The sequence below is a fragment of the Myxocyprinus asiaticus genome, chromosome 43 (assembly GCF_019703515.2).
Source record: "Myxocyprinus asiaticus isolate MX2 ecotype Aquarium Trade chromosome 43, UBuf_Myxa_2, whole genome shotgun sequence".
Taxonomy (NCBI): domain Eukaryota; kingdom Metazoa; phylum Chordata; class Actinopteri; order Cypriniformes; family Catostomidae; genus Myxocyprinus; species Myxocyprinus asiaticus.
This window is the reverse complement of record NC_059386.1, coordinates 8,921,235-8,943,500: the sequence shown is the minus strand read 5'-3', so window position 1 is coordinate 8,943,500 and position 22,266 is coordinate 8,921,235. Positions and strand designations below refer to the sequence as shown.

At 41.6% G+C, this 22,266-nt stretch overlaps 1 protein-coding gene across 1 annotated transcript in view; it reads left to right on the top strand.

Annotated features, from left to right (window-relative positions):
* adamts6 (ADAM metallopeptidase with thrombospondin type 1 motif, 6) overlaps positions 1-22,266 on the top strand; it is a 122,255-nt gene that overhangs the window by 40,450 nt on the left and 59,539 nt on the right. The window contains exon 10 of the mRNA XM_051686313.1: positions 12,630-12,771. Coding sequence (XP_051542273.1) covers positions 12,630-12,771 — 142 coding nt within the window. The remainder of the gene's footprint in view (positions 1-12,629; positions 12,772-22,266) is intronic.

The window sequence follows — 22,266 nt, the reverse complement described above, 5'->3', positions numbered from 1 at the left end:
TGTGCCAACTTCACACACAAACACAAAGAAATTGCTTTGGGATGCACTCCCTGTTGTATAATCACACCGTATCATCTGAGACCATTTCAGATTGAGGTTGAATACTAGCAATCCTTTTTTGGATTTGCTTAGCACAGAGCAATTCATCAATAATGGCCCTTCTCTGAAATCTCAGGTTGATGTAATCTTTGGCAGTAAAACAGCTCTGCAATGAAAATGCTACACTGTTATTACCACAACATCCCCCATCTAGCAGATTGTGGATGTGTGGCTGGATCTTTCCTCGCCAGTAACCAGTTTGGGCTGCTGAGTCGACCTCATTTCAGTGTACTTGCTTGTGCACATAGAAGCTTCCGTTAAAGAGAGAGGTTATGGAAAATTGGTTAATAAACGGTTTAGCCTACTATTTGCAGGAGTCTTTATTAGTTGCCGATTTATCAGACAGGTTAATTAGTAGCTGGTACTAGGCCGTTTTGATATTAGCGGAAGGTTATACACCAAATTTATTTTTTATAATTGTTTTTCTATGTAAACATGCACTAGATGCTAGATGCACAAAGTCTCTTGAAGGCAAGTCAGGTGGCCATTTTCGTTACACCTCCGGGCAGCCTGTGGGATGCTATATTCTATGGATACTAGAGACAGGGGTGTTGACCTGGGGGGGGGGGGTTAAACAAGCAAGTACAACCCCCCCCCACCATTTTTACCATGATCAATGGGAACATGGGAAAATGCTTCATGCTGCAACTCCCCCAATGTTCAAGCCAATTCTATTCTTACTGTAATGAGCGATAGTGAGACAAACAGACCCAAGAACAGAGGAACAGTTCAAAGGATTTATTTACAATATTTTAACTTCAATAGATTCATGGGTTCCATGGGTTCCCATGGAAACGCTGATTCCTCATGCCAGCGGCACCTGAAACACATGAGGGCGAAAACGTCAACACGCTTGGAACAAAACAGATCATGGAGCACGAGTGTCCGGATCCCGATATAGACCAAAACGAATCAGACAGGAAGTCAGGATCCAGACACCATGCCCCGGACATGAAACACAAGACAGACAGGGGACGATGATGCCATGGTCCTCGTCAGACAAAACCCAACCTGACAAGTTGACAGGACCGTGACATCACCGGAGAGTGCACGGCAGTAACTTCACTAACAACTGGACCTGTATGCTCACACGAAAAACATACATGAAACATGAGACAGACAGGGGATGATGATGCCTCGGTCCAGTCAGACAGAACCCCCCCCCAAAGGGAACATAAAAAAAAAAATAAGACAAACTAAACGAGAACTAACAAAGAACAGATAACACAACAGAAAGGGAGGGAAGGGAGGGAAACCAGGGAGGGAGTTTAAGGAAAGGAGTGTGGTCCGGAGACCTGGAAGGAGGCCTCAGGGCAGAGGCAGGGTCTGGCGGCCTTGGAGGCGACCTCAGGGCAGAGGGGACAGTGAGCTGGGCAGCAGCCCTGGACAGGGTTCAGGGGGGAGTGGCTCAGGGGGCGAAGCCGTGGATGGCTCAGGCGTGGGTGCTAGTCATGGTTGGGGAATGGCCTCCGTGGCAGTGAGCACTGGCAGCTGCAACTGGGGAGCAGCCTCCTTGGGTACCAGCAGAGGCTGGGGAATGGCCTCCATGGCTGTGAGCACCGACAGAGACTGGGGAACAGCCTCCATGGCTGTGAGCACTGGCAGTGACAGGGGAACAGTCTCCGTGGCTGTGAAGACCGACAAGGACTGGGGAACAGCCTCCATGGCTGTGAGGACAGGCAGTGACTGGGGAACAGCATCTGTGGCTGTGAGCACTGGCAGTGACAGGGGACCAGCCTCCGTGGCTGTGAAGACCGACATGGACCATGGACCATGGCCTCCGTGGTTGTGAGCACAGGCAGAAGCTGTGGAACAACCTCCGTGGTCGTGGGCACTGGCAGGGGTAGATCAACAGCTTCCGAGGCTGTGAGCACAGGCAGTGACAAGGGAACAACTTTAGTGGCCGTGGGCACTGGCAGGGGCAGGGGAATGGCCTCAGTGACTGTGGCCGCAGGCAACGGCAAGGGATCGGCCTCAGTGACCGTTGGCACTGACAGCAGCAGGGGAACGGCCTCCATGGCTGTAGACATTGGCAGTGGCAGAGGAACAGCCTACGTGGCCATGGATGCTGTCAGCGACTGAGGAGCATGCTCCTGGCTCCCCCTCTGCCTCCTCCGGGCGGTGATAGGTTCACCACACTGCAGCAGGGCTGGATCGAATACTCAGCAGAGCTCCGTGGTGAATGCTAAGAACGATGCGCAACAAGCACGTCCATTGTCCCACATGGCGGTTCCCCAATCAGTGGCCCTTCCAGTGAGGAGCAGGATGACGTAAGCTACCTTCATTCTCTCCAACAGGAAAGCAGAGGGCTGTGATGTGAAGAATAAGGAACATTGTGAAAGGAATGCACCACAGGAACCAGCCTCACCTGAATTCGGGGCTGGAAGGGCAATACAGGCTTCTGAGCATCCAGAAACATGGGGAACCACTGGAGCCGGTGAAGATGCTTCCTGAGAGGGGCCAGCATCAGGAGATAGGCGGAGCTGCTGCACGACAGAGGTGAGCCCAGTGAGCTGCGAAGCCATCATCTCCAGAGCCAGAGATTTGATCCTGCTGACGTCCCAGCAAATCTCCCTGCTGAGAGAGGGCGGAGCGAAGAGTGGATTCCTCCGCTGGGTCCATGCTTGGCTGGATTGTTCTGTAACGAGCGATAGCGAGACAAACAGACCAAGACAAGAGCAGAGGAACAGATCAAAGGATTTATTTATAATAAGGGTTCCCATGGAAATGCTGATTCAACGTGCAAGCGGCACCTGAAACACATGAGGGTGAAAACGTCAACACGCTTGGAACAAAACAAACAGATCATGGAGCATTCCGACACAGACCAAAATTGAACCAGATTGAAAGTCAGGATCTAGACACCATGCTGTGGACACAAAACACAAGACAGACAGGGGACGATTAGGTCCTCGTCAGACAAAACCCAAAACCCCCAACCTGACAAGGTGACAGAACCGTGACATCACCGGTGAGCGCACACCCTTAACTCGCGCATGGCGGTCACTAACAACCGGACCTATATGCTCACACAAAGAATGTACACGAAACACGAGACAGATGGGACGATGATGCCATGGTCCCATCAGACAGAAACCCAACCTGACAAGGTGACAGGACAGTGACACTTACCTTATTTTGACATCAGATCACTGTTTTGTTTACGAATTATGTTTTAAAAATTTACAAAGTGTGATGATAATTAATTATAAATGAACCATCGGTTTTTCATATCGGCGTTTTCATACTTAAAACCATTTTGCCGATGGTTTTAATTTGGTCATTTATGGCCGATAAATGTCTGAGGCCAGTTAATGGGTGCATCCTTAATGGTTACAAGGACAGCTCCAATCAATTTGAATGGGGAAAGACTGAAATCAAATGGTTGGTAAAGATTATGAGCAATGATTACATATTTAAAATCAGCAGTTAAATCTGACAACAATGGTATCATAAATTGTGCTTCTTTAGCTCAGATCACACAAAAACCCTCATAATTGTTCAGGCTGCCATATTCAGCACTATGATTTCTCCCATTCATAAGTATACAAGTGACCCGTCTCATCCTATACAGTCTCTGACGGTCATCATTGACCATAGAGCAACGTATAACTGTTTTATAGCATCTCACACAGGAACTCATTTTTTTAGATGCCGTGTAAAGTTTCACTTTTAAAAACATGAGAAACCTGCATTCTGTTCTATTCGTTGCATCTAGCTTTTTTCTAGCAAGAATGTGTTCGGTCTGATCGGCCGCTTAGTTCTCTCCTGTCAGTCCCAAAATCTATACCAACAACTTTTCAGCATAACAAGCATTTTTCAAACTTTTCAAATGTGTTTTTTTTAATTTATTTTTTTATTTTTTATTGTGCAAAATAAGTGGTAATGTCTGCAATTTTTAAAGTAATTTCTGCAATTTTGAGTATGTCTTATTTGCTGTCATTGGCCACCCCGCACAAATAGGTTTTGTTACTCTGAAGATTTACAGTATTATAGGGTCTGTTTTGTATTATTCAATTTCTGTTGATTACCATTGTCCTATGTCTGCCAAAGATGTTGAGTGATCCAAACATCATCTGCAGCCTGAAACTGAACTTTTGATAGTTTGGATTGACTGGACTTGGCTTCATAGGAAAGCTATAGGTTGCTCCTTGCCCCCTTTTTAGTGAATGACTTAACCTCCAGTGTGCTGTCTGTCTGCACTGGTCTCAGAACAGTTTGAAAAACACCGTATTTTCATCCTATCTCCATATAAACCTCTGAAAGGATTTTTTTTTTCTTAATGTAAAAATGCACATTAAATATAGGATTTCTTAGGGAAAAATGCACTCAAGTACACATTAGTGCAACAAAAGTGTTTAGCAGCGTGGCATTTTGCGATAAATCGCTAACATTTTTATAATAGCATATCGGATGAAACTAGAGACTCAAACAGGTTTCAATGGAAAAACTAAATTAGGTTTCTTACCAGATGTAGTTTTGTTGGCATTTCTCCCAAAGACAAACTCTGTTGTAATTGGCGCCATGTTGTTTTGTCACATGACTCCGTACATCGAAAGAGTCTCCTTAACTGAGATCAGTCGGTTTAAATGAAATTAAATTATGCGTTGCGTACAGTGAAGTCATCTGTGATTTTTGCATACTGTACATGTGGTTTCAGTTGCTTCTATATTTGATCCTAACTTAAGAAAAAATGCAAGTGCAAACTTTTTGATGAATCGGGATTTCTTGGTGAAAACATTCACATAGGTTTTTGAATGAATAATGTGGCCATTGAAAGAGACCCTCTGAGTTTCTAAAAGACAAACTGCTATTTTCTTTGTGATTTTCTATTCAACTATTTGTTTTTGTGCTGAAATATTGTAAATAATTACTCTCTAAATCCCTTTTATTACGTGGAGATCTGCTCGCTGTAATGAGTTTACCCAAGGAACTTTTGTTGACGTTAAATAAACATGTCTGTTTTTAAAGTGACCATTTTTGTCTTTCTCTAAAGGAATAAACAATCTGTGTTTGTGTATTAGAAAACGAGGGGACATTTTCAAACTTGTCTTTCTCCCCGGTGAGGGGATTATTCCAACAAACATCATGGGAAAAATAGAAAATTGAATGGGTGAAACCAAATACAGCATTGGTTCCCCCCCGGGCAAGAGCTCATGTGTTGCTTTCCTTTCCAATGTTTTTAGTTTAGTTTTAATTAGATTAGACGTCCAATATTGTGGTGGGAAGCAAGAGATCGCTGTTTCAGCAAATACTTCCTGTAGCATGCTCAAAAGAAACCAGATCCATAAATTGCTATTTTTTTTTCTTTATATATTTAGATATGTTTTTGAACACAGTTTTCAATTGAAAATCATGTGCCTGAGAAGTAGTCTCCCATCACAGGACTGTATGCCTTCCATGGGCTTATTTATTGTTTTATTTACCTTTTTCAGACATTATTTATTTATTTGGGATTTGCTGATTTTAAACTTCCTGTTTATAGTGAGCAGTCTAACCATTTTGGAAGCGCGCACCTAATGTGGAAGCTTAGATTTTTTAGGAAATCTTCACAGTTTTATTGTGCAAATGTTTTATCAGTCCCATTTATTGTATTCATTTATGTTATTCGTTTTGAACTCTCATATTAACTCTTGTTCTTATTTTTTTATTCAATGAAATTATGTATAAGAATAGGGAGAGGAGCGTTAATTTCATGAGAAAAAAAAAATGGTACATACATTCCAATCAATAGAGGCGGGAAATATTGTGTATATATAAGCCGACCATCACTAGAGGCACTAGACTAGTGGCCGGAAAGTGTTTGGAGCACATGTCAAACAAGGTTGATGGCGCTCTTGAGCACAAGGAAACTCTGGCCTCCATTGTTTAGGGAGAGGAGTGGGTGCTTTTTTAATGCCTCAACAGTCCTAGTTTTTAGACTGTTTTTAAATGACCATGGTTTTATTCTGCTCAAACGTGGTTTTATTTAGCAGAACATTTGCACTTCTGCTAATAAAGAACATCTTTAGAGCAACACTCCTGTTTCAAATGGTGTGATTCTCCTTGTGACTACCTTGGTCACTATCACTTTATCTATATTAGGGCTTGGAAATTTAACGTGTTAATTTGTGCAATTAATAGTTTTTGTTTAACATGTAAAAAAAAAAAAAAACAACAAAAAAAAAAAGAAATTCCATAGTGAAATTTACTAATGTTTTCCCCACTTCCTGTGGCAAAAATTGCTATATATAAATTTTCAGGAGGTACACTCTGGACTGGACTGCACAGCACAGATTGTGCAGACAGTGCACGCTTATTCATTACACGCAACGCATGTTCCGGGCATAATAAAAACGGGAGCAGATTTACTGTACAGAGAATGAAGACTTCACCCATAAGCTGTGAACATGGAGGCATGGGAGAGATACGGGAAAGCTGCCGTATGTCTTCGCATTGCCCAAAATTGCTCATTCACTTTCATCTGAACCAGTGTCAAAAGTGAGAGAGACCAAGCGTGTGCGCAGTAGAGACTGAACGACAGCCAGTGAAAATAATAGTTTTGAGATTTTAAACTTCAGTAAATTAAACTTCAGTATTCAGTATGTTTTATATCTGTATGTATAGTGCACACTTAAGTTTCTCTTGCCAATAAAATTTTATATGAATTTAATCTGCCCATTTCATCCTATTATTAAAAAAGGCCACTGGAAAATGGTGACAGATTTTGTCAAACTTTTAATTACAGCATGTCCACTGATTTTATGGCATGTATATATTTATTCTTGTATCAAAGATTTATGTCTGTTAAAATGTGTCTAATTAAAAAAAAATGTTAACATGTACATATTTAAATAATTAAAATAAATGATGACAAACCAATTTCTTGCAAGTTCTTTGGTACAAAGTAAATATATTTATGAATTAATGTTTTTATTATTTGCTGTAATGTATCATGTACAATGATTAATTGCGATTAATCACACAAAACTTTTTAATCGATTCACAGTCCTAATATGTATATGAGAGCTGTTGAAATTAACATGTTTACGCATGTGATTAAAACATTTATCGCATACATCTTTCTTTAATGTGATTAAAACATTTACAGGTTTTCACATTAGATTCTTACATTTTATTCAGCTCCCTGTGAGTTCTGAACACTGGTTAGAAAAGGTCTAAACCTTTACGATGTGTCCGGGGTCAATTACACTGACGCACACACCACAAACACACACAATAGTGATTCCGTGACAAAGATCAAGTGATGGAGAAAGAACCTCTTAACTGTATTTTTTTGTACGAAACAAACCCAGATGGGACCTGTGAAAATCTGCATTCACATGACTTGCTGGATTGAAGCATTAGCATTTTCCCAGCACCGTGTTGCTCTTCCGTCTTACCAGACTATTCGGATAAAGTATCATTTATGTGTCAGCACTCAGAGCAAAACAAGACGTTCATTGCAGCGCTTTTCATGTGGAGTTCAAAACGGTGCGAATCATGTAAATGCGGCTTCACGATTGCTGTAGCAAAGTGTACTGCCATGATTAATACTGTGGAGGATGAGAGTTTAAGACATTTACTGTACATTGCAATGAATACTCAACCTATGGGGACTAGATCTTTCAGTTAATTAACCTCCCACAAATACTTTGGGAAACGTTTAATGTTACTTGAATTGGTGCTATTTTAGTGCATTTCTGTCATTATACTGTGGAATTCTTTGTTTGGAAAATATTAATAAAACATTATTGTTTTTTTTGGGGGGGGGGATTTTTCCCCTTTTTCTCCCAATTTGGAATGCTCAATTCCCAATGTGCTCTAAGTCCTCGTGGTCGCATAGTGATTCGACTCAGTCCGGGTGGCGGAGGACGAATCTCAGTTGCCTCCACGTCTGAGACAGTCAACCCGCGCATCTTATCACGTGGCTTGTTGAGCGCGTTGCCACGGAGACATAGCATTTTGTTACATATTGTTTTGTTGCATTTTGTTTTTATGGTCGAAATTAACCTACCCTAAACCTAAACTTCACCAATAGTGTCATAAAAAGCAAATGTGACATGAAAAACACAATGGCTGCAGCAACCACATAATTTTGTGGCGCTTCAATGACATTTCCACCTCACGACTCGCATGCTTTTCAGGACTTGTTCCCCAGTTCTTTGCATTGCATTAGCAAGTGCAGCGCTCTATCAGTTCAGCAACCACTCATTTGGTCATACTCAAACAAACTGATAAATGTAGTTGGTTATGTCATGTAAACGTTAAAATTAATTGCCTTACAAGTCTTGCGCTAGTGAAAGTGTTTAGATGTCATAATATAGCGTTGTGTGAGGAACAGGGTGAAAAATAAGTGTTTATAAACTGATAATCTTCCATTTTACTCATGATTTGTGAAAAAGTGAATAAAACTCGTTGTTGTAGTGCCTTTTTGCATCTTTTTTTAACAAGGGACTAAATGCATTTTGACAGGAAAAGAATTATACAGTATATAGAGTCAAATTTAAGTACTTTTAAAATCTGCGAATAATCGCAAATAACTGAAAAATCATGCGATTATTTGTGATTAAATATGTTAAAGCAATGACAACACTATATATATATATATATGTGTGTGTGTATAAATATGTTGTAAGTGCGCACTTTGTATACAACAGAGGAACGAACATCACGCGAGCGTTAGGTCATTTCAAACAGCAATACAGTGCTGGGCAGAAGCAACGATTTAAAGTTAAAAACATTTTAATTATCGATTTGTTTCTTAAACCAACCTATCGGTTTGCTTCAGAAGACATTAATTGATCGACTGGAGTCTTGTGGATTACTTTTATGCTGCCTAAATATGCCTTTTGGATCGTCAAATAGCCAGCAGCCTGATGGCACCTGTTTACTTCCATTGTATGGACATAAAAGAGCTGAAATGTGCTTATAAAATCTTCACTTTGGTTCTGCTAAAGAAGGAAAGTCATACACATCTGGGATAGTAAATCATGAGAGAATTTTCATTTTTGGGTGAACTAACCCTTTCATTTATTTATTTATTAATCGTAAAAACATTTTATTAAAACATACAAAAATGTTTTTCAGCTGAGATAATTTAGTATTGTTTCTAGTACATACAAATTATATTTTGGTTCTGATTTTATTGGAACATTTAGCATGCAATGATGACGTAATTATGTGATTACATAAAAGAACTGCTGAATCAGTATTTTGAACTGTTTAAAAGGTCCAGCAGTATGAAATGTTAGCATTTATGTTGTTAGCGAGTCCACTATTCCCTCTGAGAGAGAAGAAGCGTATTCCTCCTCTCATGTCACTGGAAAAGCAAGCAGGATAATAATTGGCTGTTTTATTCTGGCGGACAGCAACAGCGTGAGGCAGACATGTGTCTTAGACGTTTGCGCTCGCCAGCGCTGGCTCACCGGGAGAGGGGAAAAGCATCCGTTACAGAGACGCTGAGAATAAAATAAGATCAACCCAGAACCCAGAATAAACATAGTCCAACGAAACATGTACTGCCTGTTTCTTGGCCTCTTTTTTGGCTTTATTTTTCTACTTTGTTCACGGCAGACAAAGTAGTGGCCCTTTTTTTCAGAGGGTTTCTTGGAAGCGTTCATATTTATATATGACTAAACAGACTAAACACAACTCTTGACTGGATGTGTGACCTCTGGTACCTTCTGTTTTTTTTTTTTTTACTTGTTCAGTCCCTTTTGTTATTTTATTGGCTCTTCAAAGGATTCCATAGGAGCACCACAGTACCATATATGTCCAAATCTCAGTGCTTTATGGCCTTCATGTTTCCTGATTTCTAATTCCCATTAAAAGGATAGTTCACCCAAAAATGACAATTCTGTCATCATTTACTCACCCTCATGTCCTTTCAAACCTGTATAACCTTTTTTCCTCTGTGGAGCACAAAAGATGATTTGAAGATTGTACTGGTCTTCTGAAGCCAAACGGCAGCTTTGTGCGATTAACAGGCCAAAATTTAAGTCATTATTCAGTGATAATCTATTCACGTGAAACCCCAGATCAGTCTGATTCTCAAACAGATAATTTGGACCCAACCTGGTCTCAGAATAACGTTATTATGCCTTTTGCAACATGATTTGTACATGGCTTGTTATACAGTACTTATCGCAGTGGTTTCCTGGTAAAATGAACACTAGAGGCACTACAACAACGAGTTTTATTCACTTTTTCACAAATCATGAGTAAAATGGCAGATTATCAGTTTATAAACACTTATTTTTCACCCTGTTCCTCACACAACGCTATATTATGACATCTAAACACTTTCACTAGCGCATGACTTGTAAGGCAATTAATTTTAACGTTTGCATGACATAACCAACTACATTTATCAGTTTGTTTGAGTATGACCAAATGAGTGGTTGCTGAACTGATAGAGCGCTGCACTTGCTAATGCAATGCAAAGAACTGGGGTACAAGTCCTGAAAAGCATGCGAGTCGTGAGGTGGAAACGTCATTGAAGCGCCACAAAATTATGTGGTTGCTGCAGCCATTGTGTTTTTCATGTCACATTTGCTTTTTATGACACTATTGGTGAAGTTTAGGTTTAGGGTAGGTTAATTTCGACCATAAAAACCTGTTTGGGAGAAACTGTAACTTTCTTTTAGTGCCACACAGTGGACATTTCACCTCAGATCTGCCGCGATACGTCATGAACCACGCAATATAAATTTTGTTTGTTTTGTGACCTGTATCAACTGATTCATTGAAAAGATGTTTCAAATGAATAATCTGTTCACGAATCAGTCATTGATACTTCTCTCATAAACTCGCATGAACTAGAATGGCGAATGTCAATATTTTCAGTGAAAAATTACTTATATTTTAGGATGTTTCCTCACACAAATACTGTATATGACATATTTCTTCAGAAGACGTCAAATATAATGTATGTTCAACATTTATGATTATTTATGGTGCTTTTGCTTCATTTTTGAAGCTTGAAACAGGGTCCTCGCTGGTCCTTAAAAAGTCTTAAAATGCATTCAATTCAGTTGTCAGAATTGAAAGCCACAAAAAGTCTTAAATATCTTAAATGGTATAACAAAAGTCTTAATTATCATTTAAAGAGGTCTTAAATTTAGGGACAGAAAAACAGGAATCACGATATGACCAAATGTAATTCTAGAACTGCAAAAGGATGTGATTTAATTAAATAAATCTATAGTCAGTATGCACTCCACACTTCAAAGTGAAGCGAGTTGCACATTCTCCAAGCACGCAGGGAGCTCATGATACAGTGTTTCCAGCGGTTTCAGAGCAGTTCAAAATCCGTTAATTACTGCTTATTTTTGTTTTATGACAATGTTTATTTTACAGCGTGTATATAGTAATAAGTTCTAGATGATTGTAAGAGTGCATATTTTATTTCCCTTATCTGTTTGTGTGAGCAACCAGGAGTACAGACATTTCAAAATAAGAGTCCCCGGTGTATATTTGGCTTGTTTATAGTTAAAAGTCCTGCGTTACGCACCAATTCTTTTTTTCTTTTTTTTTTAGCCCCTTTTCTCCCCAATTTGGAATGCCCAATTCCCACTACTTAGTAGGTCCTCATGGTGGCGCAGTTATCTGGGTAGCGGAGGACAAGTCTCAGTTGTCTGCGCATCTTATCACGTGGCTCGTTGTGCATGACACCGCGGAGACTCACAGCATGTGGAGGCTCATGCTACTCTCCGCGGTCCACACACAACTTACCACGCGCCCCATTAAGAGCGAGAACCACTAATCATGACCACGAGGATGTTACCCCATGTGACTCTACCCTCCCTAGCAACCGGGCCAATTTGGTTGCTTAGGAGACCTGACTAGAGTCACTCAGCACACCCTGGATTCGAACTCGCAACACCAGGGGTATGCATCAATTCTTAATTTTTTTCCTTTTCTGGTTATTATTGAAAATTTGGTTTCTTTTTGCCTCTGTGCCTATACCCATCAAAGTAAGAAAAAGCTAAGAACATTTTTAACACGTTCAATATATACATTTTAAAAACTATCAGCTGATTTATCAGTTTTCGCCTTTCTTCCAACACATTATTGTATCAGCAAAATCCAATATCGGTTGACCTCTAATTGGTATGTGTTGATATATTGGCACATAAAACAATTTTAATATGATCTGGTATGGACATACCATATTAATTTTATTTGTCTTCAATTAGATTTTAAAATCTCTGCAGCATCCCTGTGAAAGCTCCTGTTTCCATTCAATGTAAATGCATGAAATATAGAGACCAGTACAGTCATCATAATTTCTCCTTTTAAGTTCAGCGGAAGAAAGAAAGTCATACAGCGGATGATTTGGAATGACATGAGCATGAATAAATAATGACATAATTTTCATTTTTGGGTGAACTATTCCTTTAACACTGAGGAAAACAAATTGTGCCTTCTCTTTTCTTTCATGTGAGCATTGTGTTTGCGGTTTTACTCCTGTGAAACTATGAACAAATGGACAGCATTGAAAGCACAGTTGCGAAGCCAATCCCATTGAAGGTTTGTTTTTTTGACAGCTCAGGTCGGGGAACATGTCTGGACAATGAGCCTCTGAAACGAGACTTCCTGTACCCCACGGTGGCTCCAGGGCAGGTGTACGATGCAGATGAGCAGTGTCGTTTCCAGTATGGTGCCTCCTCCCGGCAGTGCAAGTATGGGGTAAGACGGCTGCAGCACACTGTCAAGCTCTGGGAATGTCATACTTACGGCGACATTTGGTGGCTTGTATTTTTTTGCAGTTTCTGGTAAAGAAATTAAGCTTTATGCACTGTATGTGAACCATAAAGCTGTTTTTTTTTTTCAATGTTAAGACTTTCTCCTGTCCAAGTTTACTGTGCAGACAACTACAGTAGAAGCCATTTGTAGGTTGATATCCCAAAAAGGTGTGCCACTAGTGGCACAGAAATAATAAACATTACATTTTAATCATAAAACATGGAAAAACAAACAAATATGAAGAACAAAAAATTAACTAACACTATGTCGTAACCAACCACATTGTGATAAATTGACAAGCAATATATCTTTTTCATGTTAACAATAAATCCTGAGATTCTGTTACTTTATACAGCAAGTGTGGACAGAAGAATTACTTGTTGCTGGAAACTGGTTAGGACACAGTGTAATCTAGTCAGTACACATCAAGTGCGATCAAATATTTGCAACGTACTTGATGCTCTACCTGTAAGTTTAGAACTTGGTGTGTATGTAAAGTCTGAGGGCAGATTTAAATAACATTGGACGATTAAGAAGGCGGTTAGGACTTGGACAGCAGGACTGCTGCTTAAAGAACTCAGAGGAGACATGATGCCAGAGGTCAAGCAGTTATTTTTTACAACTGATCCAGAGGAGACTAGCCAAAGGACATGATGTGATCTGCAGGCAACAGAAGAAATCTCTGATATACAGAGAAAAATACGTACCTGAGTGCGCTGGTGTCTTATTTGAACTTGTAAAGAAAATATTGTGTTTACGTTTTTATAACATTTGCCCTGATTGTGAGGAACTTTTGGAAGCTATGAGAAACATGGATGATAGCAATCAACTGAGATTATTTTCACTTCTCTTTGAGGGTGCCAAGTTAACATTCCCTTGTAGTAGGTCACATGGTATTGTCGAAATTAAAGATCATTGTTTTATCAGCACCTGAGATGAGCTTCGTCCATGAATGTTATTATCGTTAATGAAAACTAAATGAAAACATTTTCGTTACCTGAAATAAAAGTAAAATCTATAATTGGAAAAGCTGAAACTTGTAGTAGGTTACATGATGTTGTTGAAATGAAAGATTATTGTTCTATTAGCACCTAAGATGAGCTTCGTCAACGATTGTGATTATTGTTATTGTTATTATCGTTGAAGAAAACGAAAATTAAATGAAAACATTTTCCTTAACTGAAATAAAAACTAACATTGTGATAAGCTGGGACTTGTAGTACTGTAGGTCACTGTAAAAATCACTGTTTTATCAGCACCTGCAGTGGCAGACTGGCCATTGGGAGAACTGGGACTTTTCCCGGTGGGCCGGCCGCGAAATGGGGCCGCTGCGTTTTGCAGAACGCGCCACAAAACGGCGCAGTGATATGCGGAAGACAACAAATTAATTTTACGTTTTAGTTTTTGATACTTAATATTTTATCAAATGTGAAACATTTATAACCTGCCTTCATTAAAAGTAAAAATGCCACTAAATAATGACAACACTAGATGACCCTGAGAAATTTAAAGGGACCGTTTACTCCAAAATTAAAATTGTCATAATTTACTCATCCTCATGTTGTTCTAAACCCGTATGACTTTCTCTCTTCCCTGGAACACAAATGGAGATGTTTGGCAGAATCTTAGTCCCAGTCACCATTCTCATTCATTGTATGCAATGAAAACTAATGAAAACAGAAAGTAAACTAACATAACAAAACGAAAACTAAACGAAACTAAAAATGAGAGGACAAATTGAAAATAAAATACAAATAAAAATTAAATTAAAAAATATAAATAACCCTGGACTTGGCCCACATATCTTTCAACAAAAGCCCCTACTTGGGGTTTGTTTCTTTGTCTGCCAATTCCTCCAAATTTTGGAAATCATAATGATTTTCCCCAAAAAATAACAAACTTAAGAAAATAAACTGACACTGAAAAAAAAACAAAAACAAACAAAAAACAACAGGGAGCGCTTGAATGAAGCCAGAAAAAAAATACAATAAAGGGATGGCGCTCTGCTTAGTACAAAATATGTGGCTTTGCTTCCTGCACCAGAAAAGAATTAAAGTACTCAAGATTACAGAGTTCTTTTGTTTCATTGAGAGATATATCCGACAGAGAATGAACGCAAGCCAAAAAGAGAACCCTGTAATTTCTCTCTTAAGCTCATAACTGTGGAATACATCAGCATGGAAAATGGTAATGTGGAGAAGCCTCGCATTCCCTTGGCTCACATTTAATACAGCGTGTAGCGTTAGTGGATTCTGACTATCCTGCTAACCATCTGTTTAATACATGCCCTTTGGAGAATTTTAACCACACCAATGGACCAAAAGTTTGCATTTGGTTTGGAAAAACTGTTACAGAGAGATAAACACACACCCAGGGGGTGGACGAAAAATTAGAGACCTAAAAATATATTAATATCAAAGACCTAATAAGGAGTCGGGCCAACTTTTGCCATGATCACAGCTTGAATACTTCTTGGAATGCTGTCATACAAGTCCTAAACTGTGTGGAGTTGGATTTTACCACATTTTTCATGAAAAAAAAAAACAAAAAAAAAAAAAAAAAAAAAAACCTTGAGCCTGGGGGTCTTTAGGGATGAAGGGGGTGGACATCTGTTTCTAGATCTATTTCCAGAACTTCCCATAAAGGTTCAGTGATGTTTAGATCTAGCGACTGGGAAGAATGTGGAAGGTTTTAGACTTTATCCCGATATTTATGAAACCATTCAAATGGGAACACCATATAAAATTGCATTTTAGCGCTTTGTCAACTGTATGTTTTAATAAAAATGATTTAACTTTTTCGTCAGTAATTTCATTGACGAGATTAACACTGAGTGGAACGAGGGACATCTAGTAGGGAAAAATAGGCATATATATTTTGTAATTTGTAGATGACATTTAATGGTGTATTCGAAGGCAAGCATCATTATACAGTTATAATTGCTCATACTTAGGGTTAGGGATTTGAACAAACCCTTAACCTTAAGTATTCATGATTTGTTGAGAAGAGGTGTGCTATTACTCCTAAACGATCAGGTTTAAAAAAAAAATCTGGCAGGGACAAAAATCTGTTAGATTTACTGTATTAAAGGAGAGACATGAGTCAAATCTAGAGACCAGAGTCATTTATATAGCAAATCTTTAAATGTTACTGAAAATAAATCTAAAAAGTCCCACTAACTTTTGTCTCAGCCTCAGATAAACTCAAAGATCTGAAGTTTCTGATCTATGTACTTTAAAACTTGACTTATAAACACTATTTTTGTCCCTTCAGTAGTCCAACGTACATTGTATACAATTGACAGTTTCATAGCCTATTATTGATCTGTTGGGTGTTTTAAGTTAGTTTCGAAGGGAGCAGGCTGTAAATAGGCAAAATAAGTGCTTATGAGAAAAAATAGTTGCTAGATTTTCCAAAGTTTGTGAGGTTCATGGCATCGTGTCTTAATTTGTTTTGCAAATTATGCAAATGTCTTGGATTGTGACGTAAAGTTTGCAAATTCCTCGAGCACACCTATATATATATATATATTACTTTTTTTTCAGGGTTATATACAGTGCTGTGAATAAGTATTTATTCCTTTCCGCTGTGCACCAAAGCAGACAAAGAGCTGCTCAGAGATCCTAAAGCTCTGCGTGCGATCCAAATAGATGCGTAAAGCGCGCACCGGACACAGCAACGACAGGGCTGGGTCTGCCTCCTCCTGGGGCAGCGCTCGCAGGTTCACCACCTGGTCCCTAAAAGAGGTCGTGGGAACCTTGGGCACATAGCCCGGTCAGGGTCTCAAGATCACGTGAGAGTAGCCCGGACTGAACTCCAGGCATGTTTCGCTGACAGAGAACGCTTGCAGGTCTCCTACCCTCTTGATGGAAGTGAGCGCAGTCAGGAGGGCAGTCTTCAAGGAGAGTGCCTTAAGCTCAGCTGACTGCAAAGGCTCAAAGGGGGCTCTCTGTAGACCCTGAAAAACCACAGAGAGGTCCCATGAGGGAACGAGGTGCGGTCTGGAGGGATTCAGCCTCCTGGCGCCTCTCAGGAACCTGATGATCAGGTCATGCTTCCCTAAGGACTTACCGTCCACTGTGTTGTGGTGTGCCGCTATAGCGGTTACATACACCTTCAAGGTGGAAGGGTAGAGCCACCCTCCGCAGGGCGAGCAGAATTGCCAGCAACTCGAGGCAGTTGATGTGCCAACGCAGCCACGGGCCCATCCATAAGCTGGCGGCTGCGTGCCCGTTGCAAATGGCGCCCCCAGCCCGTTTTGGAGGCATCTGTCCTGACCACAACGCGCCTGGAGACCTGCTCTAGGGGAACGCCTGCCCGTAGAAACGTGAGGTCGGTCCAAGGGCTGAAGAGACGGTGACAGATCGGCGTGATGGCCACGCGATGTGTCCCACGGTGCCATGCCCATCTCGGGACTCGAGTCTGAAGCCAGTGCTGAAGCGGTCTCATATGCATTAACCTGAGCAGAGTGGCCACCGCTGAGGATGCCATATGCCCCAGGAGCCTCTGAAAAAATTTCAGTGGAACCGCTGTTTTCTGTTTGAACGCCTTAAAACAGGTCAGCATCGACTGTGCGCACTCGTTTGTGAGGCGCGCCGTCAACGAGACTGAGTCCAACTCCAAACCGAGAAAAGAGATGCTCTGAACTGGGAGGAGCTTGCTCTTTTCCCAGTGGAGCGCCAAACCTGCCAAATAGAGTGGTGGACGGTGGTCGTGATGACGGCCGTGCACACCGGATATGTGACCCAGGAAACAAGGAAACCGCTCTTGCTGAACTATTGGGTACTGCAGCCACTTGGGCATGCATCGCAATTAAATGCAAAGGTAACAAAAGATTCTCCTCCCGGCCCTTGACCGAGGGATTGAGTGGAGCAGCAGGTTTCATCGTCCCTGGGTCGCCCGTCTCAGGGGCGCTTGGAAGCCTTTCGCGGGTTCTTGGCGGCAGCGAGATGGGTGGCATCTGCTTCCTGCGGTGGGCTGCACGCTGGGGTCGGGCCGCAGGGGCGGGCTGCGGCAGAGCCGGTGCAGTCACCGCAGGGGGACACCCTTGACGACGAGCAGACGGGGTGCGGGATCTTGAGCCGCACCTGGGCAGGATGTGCCGGTTAACCTCCGTCTGCTGCTTCACCACTGAGAACTGCTGGGCAAAGTCCTCAGTGTCGCCGGACTGACCAACTTGGGAAATGGGGGCAGCAAGGAATCGTGCCTTGTTGGCGTCTCCCATCTCGACCAGGTTGAACCAAAGGTGGCGCTCCTGGACCACCAAGGTGGACATCGCTCGCCAGAGAGACCGCGCCGTGACTTTCGTCGCCCGGAGAGCGAGGTCGGTCGCCGAGCACAGCTCCTGCATCAATCCCGGGGTGGAACTACCCTCATGCAGTTCCTTTAGCACCTTGGCAGACTTGCAGGAGAGCCATGGCATGCAGGGCGGAGGCGGCTTGTCCAGCGGCAACATAGGCCTTGGCCGTCAGAGACGACGTAAACCTACAGGCCTTGGACGGGAGCTTTCGGCGCCTTTATCCACCGGGGGGATTGCGAATAGCCCTTGGCCGCCCCACCATCGAGGGTAGTGAGGGAGGGGAAGCTGAAAGATCGGGACCGGGCAGTAAAAAGTGCCTCCCACAACCTTGTCAGCTCTTCATGCACTTCCGGGAAGAAAGGAACGGGGCGGGGCGTGGCTTTGAGCGGCTCCACAAGCCCAGGAACCAATCATCGAGCCGCGAGGGTTCAGGGGAGAGCGCAGGGTTCGACTCTAGCCCGACGCTCGCGGCTGCCCAGGAAAGCATGTCATCATCTCCGTGTCAGCCTGTGACTGGGCGACCGCACCCGAAGGGAGAAGCCCAGCTGAGGCTTCTGTGTCCGACTGGACGAGCCCGCTCTCCGATGCTGCACTTGAGAGCTCATCACCTTCGCGGGCTCCGAATAAGAGGTCGAACTCGCCGTGAGACGAGCCGGCGGACTCATCCGGAAGCCCAATCGGGGCAGACGAGCGTGCTGGGGAATGGGAGGTCCGTGGGGGGATACCCGGCGGAGGTGGTCCCATTGGGGTCCCCAAATCACCCCCAGTGCTAGCCGCACTGGCCTCATACCCGTGGGTAGAAGGACTGAGGCGGGGAGCCTCTGGGGCGGCTTGCTTTCTTACGAAGGTAAGCCGCGACCGCATCGTTGCCATGGACATGTTCTCGCAATGAGTACATGATCCATCCACGAACGCTGTCTCTGCATGAGCAGTGCCCAGACACAAAAGACAGTGATCGTGACCATCAGAAGGCGAGAGATAACGAGCGCAACCAGGAATAACACACAAAGGAAAGGCATCTTTAAAAAGATGCGTCTTTAAAAAGACGTTCCGTGTGTGCCGCTCTTTTAGAGAAATATACTCTTTTAGAGAAATATACTCTTTTATTTCTGCCGAAGCACCCAGGGGCATTCTCTGCAGTGCACCAGTGCAGAGGGGGGAGAAGCCGATGAAATATGCCGTCAGATCCAGCAGAGGTGAATGAACAGTCATGGGAATTCAGCTCAGTGAGCATCTCTGAGAGAAAATCTGAATGAGTGGTTGCGTACCAGCTCCTTTTATACCCGTATGTCCGGGGGAGTGGCATGCAAATACCACTCGCCAATTTTCATTGGCTTTTATCAAAGACCAGAGGTGTCTTGGGCTCCCAAGGGTGACCCCTAGTGTCACTACATCGACACAACGTTGAGTGAGTGACAGATAGGGAACAAAGGCAACCTGAGTAAATACAAAATACAGTTTTCAAATACATATATTTTTTTATTGAAGCAAAATAGTTATCCAACACCTATATCACCCATGTGAAAAACCAACTGCCCCCTTACACTCAGTAGCTGATTGTGCCACCTTTAGCAGCAACAACTGCAACCAAACACTTCCGATAACTGGAGATCAGTCTTTCACAATGCTGTGGTGGAATTTTGGCCCAGTCTTCTTTGCAGAACTGCTTTATTTCAGCCACATTGGAGGGTTTTCAAGCATGAACTTCCCGTTTAAGGTCCTGCCACAGCATTTCAATCGGATTCAAGTTAGGACTTTTTTTTACTAGGCCACTCCAAAACTTTAATTTTGCTTCTTTTGTGCCATTCAGAGGTGGACTTACTCCTATGCTTTGGATCATTGTCATGCTGCATAATCCAGTTGCGCTTGAGCTTCAACTCACAGACTGATGACCGGACATTCTACTTTAGGATTTTCTGGTAGAGAGCAGAATTCATGTTTCCCTCAACTATTGCAAGTCACCCTGGCCCTGAAGCAGCAAAGCATTCCCACACCATCACACTACCACCACCATGCTTGACCATAGGTATGATGTTCTTTTTGTGGAATTCTGTGTTTGATTTACACCAGATCTAACGGGACCCGTCTTCCAAACAGTTCCACTTTCGACTCATCAGTCCACAGAACATTCTCCCAAAATCTTTGAGGATCATCAAGGTGTGTTTTCGCAACGAGCTCAGATGAGCTTTAATGTTCTTCCGGGTTAGCAGTGGTTTTCACCTCGTCACACTTCCATGGATGCCATTTTTGCCCAGAGTCTTTCTGATAGTGGAGTCATGAACAGTGACCTTTATTGATGTGAGAGAGGCCTGCAGTTCCTTGGATGCTGTCCTTGGCTTTTTTGTAACTTCCTGGATGAGTCGTCGCTGTGCTCTTGGAGGAATTTTGGAAGGTCGGCCACTTCTGGAAAGGTTCACTACTGTGCCAAGTTTTCTCCATTTGGAGATAATGACTCTCACTGTGGTTCTTTGGAGTCCCAGAGCCTGTGAAATAGCTTTGTAACCCTTCCCAGACTGATGTATTTAAATCACCTTTTTCCTCATCATTTCTGGAATTTCTTTCGACCTTGGCATAGTGTGCTACTGGGTGATTTAGTAACTAAGGGCAAATACTTTTTCACACAGGCCCAGTTGGTATTGGATAACTTTTTTGCTTCAATATACAACATGATCATTTAAAGACTGTATTTTGTGTTTACTCAGATTGCCTTTGTTTTATGTTAGATTTTGTTTGAGTTTTTTAAACAATTTAGTATGAGATATACATAAAAACAGAAGAAATCAGGATAAGGGCAAATACTATTCCACAGCACTGACTAATATTTGGTGCTTGGATTGCATTTCCATCCACAGAACTGCTGCTCACTGGATGTTTTTTTTGTTTGTTTTTTTTTTTTTTTTGGCACCATTCTGAGTAAATTCTAGAGATTGTTGTGTGTGAAAATCCCAGGAGATCAGCAGTTACAGAAATACTCAAACCAGCCCATCTGGCACCAACAATCATCCACACGATTATCTAATCAGCCAATCGTGTGGCAGCAGTGCAGTGCATAAAATAATGCAGATACGGGTCAGGATCTATATATATACATATATACACTGTAATTTACTTAAAGGTGCACTCAGTAATTTAAATTTGTAATCTTGGACTTACACTGACACCTAGTGGCTTATCATTTAAAATCAATAGTTTTCCGTTTCAGATGTCATTGTAGAAATTTAGTATTTACAGTCAGCTATGATTACTCTAATCAATGAGAGAAAGTGTCAAATAATAGGACGGTTACTGAGATTAAGTGAGTAGTATTCGGCTGGTCATGTGATTCTAACATGGCAGCCCCCATGTGCAGACCCTCTCCATGTAGAATATACAGCTTATGTAAGGTTACTGATGTGACTGGATTACTCGTCTCTTATACATATGTTTCAAAATTATTTTTAATTTATTTTGGAGTAAAACTTTTTTCATCAGGACAAAATGACTGAGTGCACCTTTAATATTAAAATATATTTGTATTTTAGTATCAACTTCATACAGAAGCACAGGTTCTTTTGACATCACTGCAAGTTGATAAAAAAAATTCTGTGCTTTACTGAAAACATTCGGAGCTTAAGCCCCTATTGCCCACCCCTAGTGCCGCCCATGGTGTTAAGTAGGTAACCGCCTAGCAACCACCTAAATCACTCTAGCAACCACTCTGAACACCTAACCAACCTTATAGCAATGCCTAGGCAACCTAGGGTTGCCAACTTGGCCCCATGAAATTCCTGCACACCTGATCAATGACTGAAATATGTATTACGGGCCATTGTTCAAGAAATAAAACATATTATTTATGATTGTTTAATCTTTGTTTGATATGGAATTATAAAGTTACAAATGTGTTTTACATTTAAACCAAAGGAAATCAAATAAATATTCAGAAACATTTACTCAAAAAATATTTTAGATATACAGTACACATTTCAAGATTTACCCGTTTTAATCTAATAACAAATTTCCATCAAATTCAATTGAGTAATTTTTAACTAAATTTAGTAAAAAAAATCTTAGATATTTACATTTTTACTAATTTAATTTGTTAAAGATCTCAGAATTCAACTTGATGGAAATTTGTTATGAAATTGAAATGCAAACAT